Source organism: Schistocerca americana, chromosome 11 (genome assembly GCF_021461395.2).
Source record: "Schistocerca americana isolate TAMUIC-IGC-003095 chromosome 11, iqSchAmer2.1, whole genome shotgun sequence".
NCBI classification, from domain to species: domain Eukaryota; kingdom Metazoa; phylum Arthropoda; class Insecta; order Orthoptera; family Acrididae; genus Schistocerca; species Schistocerca americana.
Window position 1 is genome coordinate 80,302,254 of NC_060129.1, and position 13,618 is coordinate 80,315,871.

A 13,618-nucleotide genomic window follows, 5' to 3' on the forward strand; every position below is an offset into this window, starting at 1 on the left:
TCGCACCTCATTTGTGTTTATATGGACATACTTATACAGTAGACATTCAAGATGATAAAATGTGTAGGTTTATCAGATTACAAAACACAAACTGTCTCACTGTTTCGAAACAGCGTATCGGAACATTACATTGTACTGTTTCATTTGTTTCGAAACAGTTACGTGTTTCAGTTTGCACATCTCTACTACACTGACGCCGTCTGCACAGCTGTTTCATGGTCTCTACTAATACCATCTAGCGTGAGAACGCTGCACTATGTGTAAGAGTGGCACCGCCCTCGGAGTCCGGCTTCTTTTGGGTCCCCTCTCGTATTTCTAAACCTCTCTGAGAGGAAAACTGGAATAATGTTGCCATTGCCAACTGCTGTGTGGGTATGGAGTAATGCACAACGAGAAAATATGAGGTTCAGGCACCACCCAGTGGATCTCGTTGCCTTAAGACAGTTTCTGAGCACTGGGAAGCCAATTTGTTGGTCGTGAGATTCCTGTTTAACAGACGGGAAACTTTGTTATAGCCCAGGGAGTAAAATTTTGAGGAACATTGTGAATTTGAAACAATCGCATGTTGAATGGTAAGAGTTCTGTCAATGTACGAGGTGCGTTGTAAAAGTCCGTGCAAAGTACGACAGATGGCACCACCAGCACGTATCGAGGGGATGCCCACCAAGTTTCAGCCATATTGGTCTGTTTCTTTGTGTGCGGCATTCGTCTGAATTAAGAAAGTCGAGTGACTGTCAAAAATTGGATGATAAAAAATTTCGTGTGGTGATTAAACATTACTTTATGAAAGGCAAAATGCCTCAGGAGCCTAAAGAGAAGCTTGATAAACATTACGGTGACTCTGCACCTTCGATTAGAACAGTTCATAAGTGGTTTCAAAATTTTCGTAGTCGCCATATGGGCACAAGTGATGCTGAACGTTCTGGGCGCCCTGTGGTTATGACTGATATGGTGATGGATGACAGAAGAGTTAAGGCGCGTGAGATTTCTAGTGCTGTGGCCATCTCTAATGAACAGGTACATAATATTTTGCAAAAACATTTGGACGTGAGAAAGTTATCCGCAAGATGGGTTCCGCGATTGCTCACACTTGACCAAAAACGGAATCGTGTGAAGTGTTGCAAGGACTGTGGATGAAACATGGATACATTACTAAACTCCTGGGACCAAACAACAATGTAAAGAATGGGTTACCGAGGGAGAATCTGCACCAAAAAAGGCGAAGACCATTCCTTCGGCCAGAAAGGTTTTGGCGACTGTCTTTTTGGATTTGCGGGGGATAATCCTCATCGACTATCTGGGAAAGGGTAAAACTATTACAGGTGCATATTATTCATCTTTATTGGACCATTTGAAAACCGTGCTGCAAGAAAAACGCCTGCGATTGGACCGCAAAGAAGTCTTTTTTTTTCATCAAGACAATGCACCAGCACACACCTCAGCAGTTGTGCTCGCAAAATTAATGGAAATGGGATTTCAACTCGTTTCACACCCCCACACCCCCCCTATTCTCCAGACTTGAATCCCTCGGACTACTATTTGTTCCCCAATTTGAAGAAATGGCTGTAGGGACAAAGATTTTATTCAAATGAGAAGGTGATTGCAGCAACTAATAGCTATTTTGCAGACTTGGACAGTTCCTATTATTCGGAAGGGATCAACAAATTAGAACAGTGTTGGATGAAGTGCACAAGTCTGAAAGGAGACTATGTTGAAAAATAAAATAGGTTTACCCAAAACACGCAAGTAGTTTTTATTTTTGCACGGACTTTTCAAACGCCCCTCGTATGGCATTCTCTCCTGGAACCTGAAGCTAGTTTCTAATGTTAAGTACACCTGTACCGACACGTATGTAACTTGCACCAAAAAGCTGTAATCAGTCTTAAGTTATTGGTGGATATTAAACAGTACGGCTTGCAGAAGCATTTTAGTTCAGCGCCACGAAGTGTTTGCCTGTATGTGGCAATGTAACGTAGTGTGTTAGACGGCCCGCTCCTGCTGCTTATCCCCCGTAGTGAGCTAGCCCCGCCCTTCCTCACAGACGGGGACCGAGGTGAGTGCCATCACGGGCAGCGTGTCGTCGGGCAGCCTGGGCGGCAGGTCCAGCTCTCCCGACTCGGCTCCCGCCGCGCCCCCGCCGCGCGCTCCCGCCAGGAAGAGGCGCCCAGCCCCACCTCCGCCTGCCGTCACCACCGACAGTGCCGATAAGCGGGACTCTGCAGTGGTGATCAGTAAAGCCAGTTCCAAGCAGGTGAGCAGCGCTGAACCTCTCCTGTATTCTGTAGGCTAGAGCAACTTCCGCAAAGTTAATGTATTCTGCTAATGTACGGCTTTTAGTAACAAATAACATTTGTTGTGTATGAAATTAGTTTTTTATAATATGTTTTTTTTATGATATGTTTTTTTTAATGACACGTTTGTTTGTTGATGACACGTTTGTTTGTTGATGACACGTTTGTTTGTTGATGACACGTTTGTTTGTTGATGACACGTTTGTATGTTGATGACACGTTTGTATGTTGATGACACGTTTGTATGTTGATGACACGTTTGTATGTTGATGACACGTTTGTATGTTGATGACACGTTTGTATGTTGATGACACGTTTGTATGTTGATGACACGTTTGTATGTTGATGACACGTTTGTATGTTGATGACACGTTTGTATGTTGATGACACGTTTGTATGTTGATGACACGTTTGTATGTTGATGACACGTTTGTATGTTGATGACACGTTTGTATGTTGATGACACGTTTGTATGTTGATGACACGTTTGTATGTTGATGACACGTTTGTTTTTTATTGAAAGGACACGTTTGTTTTTTATTGAAAGGACACGTTTGTTTTTTATTGAAAGGACACGTTTGTTTTTTATTGAAAGGACACGTTTGTTTTTTATTGAAAGGACACGTTTTTTTTTTTTAATTGAAAGGACACGTTTGTTTTTTTTTTTTGAAAGGACACGTTTGTTTTTTTTTTTTTTTGAAAGGACACGTTTGTTTTTTTTTTTTTTTTTTGAAAGGACACGTTTGTTTTTTTTTTTTTTTTTTTTTTTGAAAGGACACGTTTTTTTTTTTTTTTTTTGAAAGGACACGTTTTTTTTTTTTTTTTTTTTTTTTGAAAGGACACGTTTGTTGTTTTTGAAAGGACACGTTTGTTGTTTTTGAAAGGACACGTTTTTTTTTTTAAAGGACTCTCTCTCTCTCTCTCTCTCTCTCTCTCTCTCTCTCTCTCTCTCTCTCTCTCTCTCTCCCCCCCCCCCCCTCCCCCCGCCCTACACTCCAAGCGAGCTGCTCATCCTTTCCATCCATCCCAAACCTATCACCATGCCAGTGCATCCATCTAGAAAGAACATTTATTTTAAAAGCTAGGATTTCTATGTTCTAGGTGCTGTTTTTGTTGGCAATGCTATATATTTTTACTACTGAAGTTAAATACTGGCCAACTCTTTTGTCTCTGTGTAACTTCAGGAGAATTTCATAAAATTGTGTGCAGCTAACAGAGAAAGTTTTGCAATTAAATATGTACTCGATTTTGCAGAGAGAATTCGATTTGGGCAATCCCGTTACATTGCAGGTCGTGTCACACCACGACGGGACTGCCCCCACGGTGACCCACTCGCGGACGTCCTCCGACAGCTCCGGCTACCATGAGGCGTCCGTGCTGAGTGACGGCCCCGACACGCACCCCGGCGACAAGACGATTGCCGCCCGGGAGATGCCACCTCCGACTAGCAACAGGTGACTGCTCTCCCACACCATTTTCCTCTGTTAGAGTCAGATGTTACACTGTTTCTGACATCTCTTCAGATGAAAACTGCAACAGATTTGGTCACTACTTACTAGGCACAAGAAATTGGAGGAATATGAGCATTTACACGGGTAGCTGTAAAGTTGTACTACAAATATAATTGCATTTTTTATTTTTATTTTATTTTATTCTATTTTTATTTTTATTTTTTTTTATTTATTTATTTTTTTTTTTTTTTTGCACAAGTTCGCAGCAGCAGTACACATTGAAAGTCCCGAGCCGCAAAACTGCCACATGCCACTAGGGTTTCATTGTATATCACAGCTAGGGGCATGTACTTGCAAAGGAAACACTAAATACGTTACTTTATTTTTTCTGAGTGATAATTAAAACTTCATGATTAACTGTCACAGATGACAAATGCAAACCTCAAAAAATTAGTTTTTTTGATGCACAGAGGAAAAGTGTCTGAATGGAATTCTCCCTCTTTCCGTACAAATAAAATACGGACAGTCTTCCTGTGAAGTGATTTGTGGTGCCAGTTCGAGGTCCTGCTACAGGCAAAATGGGCAGGTGTCCTGTTATCAGCTCTGGGAAACACTTATTGTGGTGTAATGTGCCGGGGGTAAAAGTTCCTGGGATAAATGGTCGTTCTCACTTTGAATGTTGCACAAAGCCACACAAACACAGAAATGTGGGCTAGCTATCTTAGGACTGCACGATCACGTGATCCTCGGCAGTAATTAGAGTTTGTAGACTGTCGGGCTCGAGGTGTACCACAATACAGCTGCCCAAATCGTCACCGAAACCCTGCCACGTTTCGCTCGTGACGTATACTCGGCCAGAAGTTAGAAACAGTATGAAACGAGACTAACTCCTGACCAGATGACTCTTTCGTTACTCCAGTCCAGATTTTATGGCTTTGCCACCAGGTTTTCCTCTTAGGGGCATTTGTGTCACCGGTGAGTGGTTTTGGAATTCGAGCTCTGTGCGACAGTTGTCGTCTGGTCACTCTCACTGCCAGTTACAGGTAGAAAAAAAAATACTGTTCATTCTTCACTCCGTTGGGGACGCAATCACACAGGGAGAGCCAACTTGATCTCGTACAATCCAAATATATCTCAAACTTCCTGGCAGATTAAAACTGTGTGCCGGACCGAGACTCGAACTCGGGACCTTTGCCTTTCGTGGGCAAGTGCTCTACCGACTGAGCTACCCGAGCACGCCTCACGCCCCGTCCTCACAGCTGTACTTCTGCCAGTATCTCGTCTCCTACCTTCCAAACTTTACAGAAGCTCTCCTGCGAACCTTGCAGAACTAGCACTCCTGGAAGAAAGGATGTTGCGGAGACATGGCTTAGCCACAGCCTGGGGGATGTTTCCAGAATGAGATATATTGTCTGTCGAGCACTGTAACTTTGGGCTGCACTCTTCGTAACAAATGGACAACTCTTAACAATTGACATAATCATTGAGTCATTTAGTGGCACTCCAGCTATGTAATCGGCTGAAATGTACTAAAACCTATTGTTGAAATGTTGGTCACTCAATAAAAATGTCAGAAGTACAAACACCGGAAATCCACTCTTGGAATATGCCAAATGAGTTAAGATGTGCGACACAGCTTTTGCAATTGGGTGTTTATCAATTTTAGTGGTGTTACTAGTTACTTTTACGAGCGTAAATATGACCGATTGTGCTGCGGCTGTTCGAAATTTGGCAGTACGATATCAGCCAGAAAAGTATCTCTGCTTGTGAAATTTGGTCAGACTGACTATGTGTGTGTGTCTCTCAATTTGAATTTTCTCTCGGGTAGTTGTCCTCTAAACATCGCTTGTCTTGTAACCGTCAAGATGCGGCCAGTTGTTGTTCTCGTGAGATGACGTGTAGTTTTGGAATTGTCACTCTCAAATAAATTGGCAATACTGAACTGCTGACACTGATACAGTATGCAAAGCTTACGTGGGAAGAATTTTTAATTATTTCAGCTGAACACTCTAAATTCCATTGTGCAGCCACGGCATTGCCACTGCACAAAACGCGCACCACGGAAGCTGAGCCACAACTCCACTACTGTCGCACTCTGTTTTCGTCGAGGACGTGACGGTCGGTGTATGTGTATGGGACGGGTGGCGATACTAAAATATGCTTTTGAGGAAGTAATAAAACACCTATTAGTTTCATTCGAAGTAAATAGGGACATAAAGTAGGACGGATATATTGATGTCTAAATATTTCATTTTATTCCTAAATTGTAGTACTTGGGTGTACTAATTTAAAAAATACCCCTGTAACAACTTACATTGTTATGCGATGATATAAGCATAACTGAAATGGAGTATGTGATTTTTGTAACAAAGCCTTTTTCCAAATGTTATTCATCAGTAGTGGTTGTGTCATCTGCCTTTTCTTTTCCCCATTGTACACTTTTTTAGTAACAGCTTGTCTGAACATATTTTACGTATGTCAAGCTCTCTCTCTCTCTCTCTCTCTCTCTCTCTCTCTCTCTCTCTCTCTCTCTCTCTCTCTCTCTCTCTCTCTCTCTCTCTCTCTCTCTCTCTGTGTGTGTGTGTGTGTGTGTGTGTGTGTGTGTGTGTCTATATATATATATATAAAAAAAACAAAGATGATGTGACTTACCAAATGAAAGTGCTGGCAGGTCGACAGACACACAAAATTCAAGGTTTCGCAACAAACTGTTGCCTCATCAGGAAAGAGGGAAGGAGAGGGAAAGACGAAAGGATGTGGGTTTTAAGGGAGAGGGTAAGGAGTCATTCCAATCCCGGGAGCGGAAAGACTTACCTTAGGGGGGAAAAAAGGACGGGTATACACTCGCGCGCACACACACACATGTCCATCCACACATATACAGACACAAGCAGACTCATTGACATGGTCTTCAACTATGTCTGCTTGTGTCTGTGTGGATGGATATGTGTGTGTGTGCGCGCGAGTGTATACCCGTCCTTTTTTCCCCCCTAAGGTAAGTCTTTCCGCTCCCGGGATTGGAATGACTCCTTACCCTCTCCCTTAAAACCCACTTCCTTTCGTCTTCCCCTCTCCTTCCCTCTTTCCTGATGAGGCAAGCTTTGTGTGTGTATGTTTGTGTGTCTATCGACCTGCCAGCGCTTTTGTTCGGTAAGTCACCTTATCTTTGTTTTTATATATAATTTTTCCCACGTGGAATGTTTCCTTCCATTATATAATTTTATTTTTTGGCAATCTTGGATTGTGTCTGTAGACTTACGCTGTCTTCTTCGCCTCTATACCAGTACTTGCGCCATTTTTACTGTGAGATGAGTATAACTTACAACAAATTTAATACTGTGGATACTTTCACCATTTCAGAGTTAAGTTGTAAGCTTTTTAGTAATATTACAGTATTCTGCAACTAACTACAGCCTCAGTTCCACCAATCAGAATGCAGACAAATACATTAGAAGAGCTCCCTTCACCCATGTAACTATACGACCATCAAAGTGCTGTCTGCATCCTTTTGACAAGCTTCTAACATATTCAAGTGTGTCCTAGCTGTTCAGGCTGGGCAGTAAAGTCTTTCCCTGATTCCACACTTTTATTTCTAAGGAACTATGCTGGGTACACTCTCACATAGGCTTTCTTCCTCTACCAAAAACACTAGGTTCACTTCGCCAGCATCACTCGGGTGCTGAAATAGTGGTTCACAGATATTGCTATTTAACCACTTCTGAATGCTTTCATCACCTACGTCTTTGCAACCAGAAATTTATATTCATAGTGTCTACCTGTTCCAAATTAAAGCATAACACCCACACTTGTGTGCGGATGATCTGTGAACCGTATAATCCGCTTGTATTCTTCGGTACTCTCTGTGAGGTGTGTGTGTTCCCCCTCCCGGGTGGAGGGGGGGGGGGGGGGGGGGAGAGAGAGAGAGAGAGAGAGAGAGAGAGAGAGAGAGAGTGTGTGTGTGTGTGTGTGTGTGTGTGTGTGTGTGTGTGTGTGTGTGTGTGTGTGTGTGTTTTTATTTTTTTAAAATTTTTTTTTTTAACAGCTTTTATAATTCTCTATCTGTCTCTCTGCTTCCAGCACCCTGCCACGAAGAAGCAAACTGCCACCGGCTACAGGCACATCGGCAGCCCTACCGAAGAGGACCGGCCCGACTGTTGGCAACTCGGTGCCACTGTCCAGGTCCGTGTCCAACCTGGCGACCGGCGTGCCCGGCAGAATGGTGCACGGCGAGCACAGCACTTCTACGTCCTCGCTGTCTTCCACAGGTGCCGTACTTACATTGTTTATTCTTCGAGTAATCTCTTGCACCCGTATTTGTAATCCTGATATTATTCGTGCACTCCTCGAAAGTGTGGGGGCTGGTGGACCGTATGTTAGATAGTGACGGCACCGTTTCCCCCGTGTTTGGGGCTTTAATTCGTCGTAGTTCACCCTATTCTCGTGACGTACGCCGAGGTGACGAAGGTCGCGGGATCCCTCCTAATATTGTGTCGGACCTCCTTTTGCCAAATGTAGTGCAGGAAATCGACGGTACGTGGACTCGACAAGTCGTCGCTTGTCCCCTGCAGAAATATCGAGCCGTGCTGCCTCTACTGTCATCCGTAATTGTGAAAATGTTGCAAGGGCAGGATTTTGTGCACGAACTTACCTCGTTATTATCCCCAATAAATGTCGCACGGGACTTGTGGCTGGCGATCCGGGTGGCCAAATCGTTCGCCTGAATTGTCGAGAATATTCCTCGAAGCGACGGCCCGGTGAGTTGGCGCATTGTCATCTGCAAAAGTTCCGTCATTGTTCGGGAACGTGAAGTCCGGGAATGGCTGCAAACTGTCTCCAGGTAGCCAAACGTAACCATTTCCAGTCAATGTTCGGTTCAGTTGGGCCCGAGGACCCACTCCGTTCCGTGTAAACACAGCCCACAGCATTATAAAGCCACCACCAGCTTCCACAGTGCGTTGTTGGCAACTAGTCTCCGTGGCATTGTGTTGTCTGTGCCACACTCGAAACGTACCGTCAGCTTTTACCAACTTGTCTGATCGGGCCACAGTTTTCCATTCCTCTAGGGTCCGACCGATAGAGTCACGAGCCCAGGAGACACACTGCATGCGATGTTATGCCATTAGCTAAGGCATCGGTTGTCTCCTGCCACATCCCATTGCCGCCAAATTTCACTGCAGTGTCCTAGCGGGTATGTTCGTCGTATATCCCACATTGATTTCCGTGGTAATTTCACACATTGTTACTTGGCTGTTAGCACTGACAAATCTATTGAAACACAACTTGTTGTTAAGTGAAGGTTGTGAGCCACTGCCTTATTTGTGGTGAGATGTAATGCCTGAAAATTGCTAACCTCTACACATTCTCGACACTGTGAATCTCGAAATTTTGAATTTCCAAATGATTTCTGAAATGGAATGTTCCGTGCCTGTTAATTCCTGTCGTGTGGCCATAACGATGTCAGAAACGTGTTTACTTGAATCACGCACATAAAATTGTCAGCTGTGAAAATGCACTCTCCTTTCATACCTTGGGTAAGTGGTACTACTGCCATCTGTCTATGTGCATTTTGTATCCACTGATATTCTTCACCTCAGTGTAATTGTAAATTATATGCACAAGCCTTCCTCGTGAATCGGTCTATTCATCTGTAGGAACTATATCAAAATCTGTCGTGTAATTTCTGAGATTACCTGTCACCTGCAGGCAGAAACCTTGGCTGATGGATTTTAATTTATGTCTGAATAGTCAGACGTAAGAAGAAGAAAGATGAAGCAACTTTGATTGTTCCTTTAATATTGTCTCTCTTTCCTGCTTACCAGTTTTAGGAAACAAAGTGTAGACTGAAATTTTAAACAAAGATTTTCTTTTTTTTCCTTGTAGTCTCGTTGACATCTGTTTCTGCTGGATATAACTTTTGTAGGCTTCTCTGTTATGGAACAGTCAGTTGTGTGCTTAACTCTGAAAAATTCTGTCACCGAGCAGGGCGAGGACCTCGTAAGAAGAAGGCGGCTCCACCCCCACCGCCAGTAGCGGTGACCCCTGCGGGACCTCGGGCTGTGTCGCCGGACAGGTCTGCGGCCACTCCCGCACCGTCCCCGGCGGAACCTCCCGCTGTGGACGCGACTGCCGAGAGCCGGACATTGCCGCGTCCTACGGCCCCCACCGAGAACTCGGACGCCCGCCGGTCGGCCAGAATCGAGGAGGAGAAGGAAGCGCCGAGCCCGGAGAGACGGACGAGTTCTGAAACTGGGGTTAGTGTCGCACTTAACTACAGATAGATAAAAAAAAATTTCAGACGACTGTCAACAGCGTGGTAAACACTGTGCTGTCTTAAAACACACGCATCGTGAAAAATTTTGCATCACCCCAGTCCCCAGAACTCCTGAAGATAGACGTTGACAGTGGATATTGTATCACACACACAGTCCCTTTGATTGTTCAGAGAAATCACTAAACTCACCAAAGACGTAAACAACCAATTAGACGGAGGGGGTCTGACAGCCGATCAGTTCCAGTCGTTCTTCCACCAGGAAGGAGGTACACAGCTGGTACCTAGACGGTCAATACTGTGACCGATTGCGTCTGCGTCTGCATACCAGGAAGGGCTCTCAACAGTGGAAGTGTCCAGGCTTCTCGTAGTGAACCAAAGCAATGTTGTTCAGACATGGAGGAGATACAGACAGACGGGAACTGTCAATGACATGTCTCGCTCAGGCCGTCCGAGGACTACTACTGCAGTGGATGACAGCTACCTACGGTTTATGGCTCGGAGAAACCGTGATGGCGCCACCGTGTTGAATAATGCTTTTCGTGCAGCCACAGGACGTCGTGTTACGACTCAAACTGTACACAGTAGGCCGCATGATGCGCAACTTCACTCCCCGTGTCCTTGGCGAGGTCCATCTTTGCAACCACGGCACCGTGCAGCGCGGTACAGATGCGCCCGACAACTTGCCGAATGGACCCCTCAGGATTGGCGTCACGTTCTCTTCACCGATGATTGTCGCATATGCCTTAAACCGTACTATCGTCGGAGACGTGTTTGGAGGCAACCCGGTCAGGCTGAATGCCTTAGACGTGCTGTCCAGCAAGTGCAGCAGGGTGGAGGTTCCCTGCTGTTTTGGTGTGGCATTATGTGGGGCGAATGTACACTGCTGGTGGTCACGGAAGGTGCCGTAACGGCTGTATGATACGTGAATGCCATCCTCCGACTGGTAGTGTAACCGTATCGGCAGCATATTGGTGAGGCATTCGTCTTCGTGGACGACAATTCGTGCCCCCATCGTGCACATTTTGTGAATGGCTCCCTTCAGGATAACGACATCGCTTGACTAGAGTGGCCAGTATGTTCTCCAGACATGAACCCTATCTAATGTGCCTGGGGTAGACTGAAAATTTCGTGAGAATTATTGGGTGTAAAAATTAAGTGTACTTCCAAAAAAATTGTGACAGCTCTACATGTCACTTAACCCGAAAATATTCCACAACTGACTTTCAAACACCAGAAAAAGGTACTTCATGCCCTTATTCTGGCTTAATCAAACACAAAACATTAAAAAATGAAACATCCAGTATGTGTTGTGCCCAAGCAGTGGTGCCGAACACTTACTGCTGTCACATGGTTTCATTTTTCAATGTTTTAAAATGATTTAGGCATGATATCTGTAATGGTGCAATAAGTGGCAGTTGACCCTAAAGAAAGAAAAGAGTGAGGTGCTCCACAAGAAGTAAAAGGATTCCATTAGATTTTGCTTACATGAAAAATCACACATGTGTAAAGGCTGTTGATTCAACAACATACCTAGAAAATAAAATACTAAACAACTAAATGGAAGAAAAAAAAATCATTTGCGCGCGCGCACACACACACACACACACACACACACACACACACACACACACACACACACGCGCGCGCATAAATAATCAAACAAACAACAATTGAAACATGTGATGTGGCAAATGTGTACGAACAACGCCAGATTCAGCTAGCTGGAGTATGTACACCAACAAATGCGTCTCCGGGATTACATATGTGTGGTAGCAGCACTGGAACTCATAAGTAACACCGAACAATACATCCACAATATGGAACTTATGCTACAGAAGTTGCTTCTAGCCTAAAAAGCAAGAGAAAAACAATACATAATGTAATACAGCAGCGTATTATATCTATCACATAATGCGTTTATTGTACATATAAAAAGAAACGTGTATTTCAGGCCACTGATGATGCTTCCCAAATAAATGAAGCGAAGCACGTATGGCAACAAACTAACTGCATAGACGGCACATACCTCAATGAATTTAGAGCAACTAAAGGAAGAGATGGAAAACAGATAAAATGACAATAAATTGAAACAGTTGTATAAAAACTGTTGTGGGGAAGGCAAGCTAAAGACTGTGTTCTGTTGGCAGAACACTTAAAAGATGCAGCAGGTCTTCTAGAGGACTGCCTACACTATGTTTGTCTGTTTTCTTCTGGAGTATTGCTGAATGGTATGAGATTCTCACCAGGTAGGGTGCCAGCCATCAAAACAAAGGCATTTCATGTTGTGGTGAGACATTATTGTGAAGTTCCAATCACCAACTTTCTTATCCATATGTGGAAATATTATGTTGAGATTGATCTACATAGGGAGAAATGATTATCGTAATAAAGTAAGAGAAGTCGGACACTTTCACAGAAAGTGTTCGTTTTTCCTGTGAACCGTTCGTGAGTGGAACGGTAGAGAAACAGGTTGTAGGTGGTGTGATGCGCACTCTGCAGGCACTTAATGGAATTGCGTGGTCATGTAGATGTGAAAACCGGAATGAGAATATGGAAGGAAAAGAAATAAAATCTGACAGTGTTGAAGCAATTAGCTTAGAAAATGAGACCCTAAAAATAGTAGATGAGTCTTGATATTTTTGGCAGCAAAGTAACATGACATATGAAGTAATGAGACTATAATATGCATACTTGGAGTAGCAAGAAATGGACTACTGAGAGAGAGAAATTTATTAATGTTGAGTAGAAATGTACTTATTAGTCAATCTTATCTGAAAGTGTTTCCATGGAGTGTACTGTAGTGGTTAATAAAAAAGAATAAGAGAAGAAAAGAAAAGGTTCAAAATGTGGGAAGAAATGGTGAATAAAAAGGGGGTTTTAAAATCGTTAATGACCTTGAAAAAGGGAAAGAATGAAATGCAAATTGGACTTCGTATTATAGAAAAGCTATTGGACTTCGTGATTCGGAAAAGCTATTGTTGGGGTGGTCCTTGTGGTGTTTCTGAGCAGAAGTCAAACGAGTTTCCACTACAAAAATTATTTGAAAAAGAACAGAGAATAACAGAATGTAACTGACAGGGGGAAGTGGCGTAGATAAGAGTTAATTCATTACCAAGTTAATATGTCTTCTCTTGTGCGGTGTCCAGGTCTTGTTCTCCAACAATCTCCTGCTTCATTCCTGCATGAAAAAGTCGTAGCTGCTCCAAAATCTTGCAGTAAATTTCATCGTCCAGGAAGTACTAATGTCTATGAATGAATACTGTCTTGATATTGAATGCAATGTATTTCACGGCTGCTTCCATCCTCCAAATTTCATACAAGCTTTCGCAATACAATATGTCTGCACATCAATAAGTTTTTACGTCTTAATCAGACCAAGACAAACCAATAAGTTTTTACGTCTAAATCGTACCAAGGCTATCGAATAAGCGAAGTTAAGCTTCCGCTCTCAAGAGACAAGAGCGAGTAGAAAACAACAAGGGTCACAATTTTTGTACCTTCATTTTTTTATAAATATTTTCTCTGCCGTCGAGCGCTCTTACATCTGTGATGGTATAATTTATATCTGAGGGAACGAGTGTAGCCTGGCAAAATTCAAAGTCCCG

At 43.5% G+C, this 13,618-nt stretch overlaps 1 protein-coding gene across 1 annotated transcript in view; it reads left to right on the plus strand.

Moving 5' to 3' along the window:
- The window catches only part of LOC124553252 (protein piccolo-like), a 137,071-nt gene that overhangs the window by 15,242 nt on the left and 108,211 nt on the right, over window positions 1–13,618 (plus strand). Inside the window, exons 4-7 of the mRNA XM_047127139.1 lie at window positions 2,042–2,251; window positions 3,582–3,745; window positions 7,820–8,007; window positions 9,725–9,993. Coding sequence (XP_046983095.1) covers window positions 2,042–2,251; window positions 3,582–3,745; window positions 7,820–8,007; window positions 9,725–9,993 — 831 coding nt within the window. The remainder of the gene's footprint in view (window positions 1–2,041; window positions 2,252–3,581; window positions 3,746–7,819; window positions 8,008–9,724; window positions 9,994–13,618) is intronic.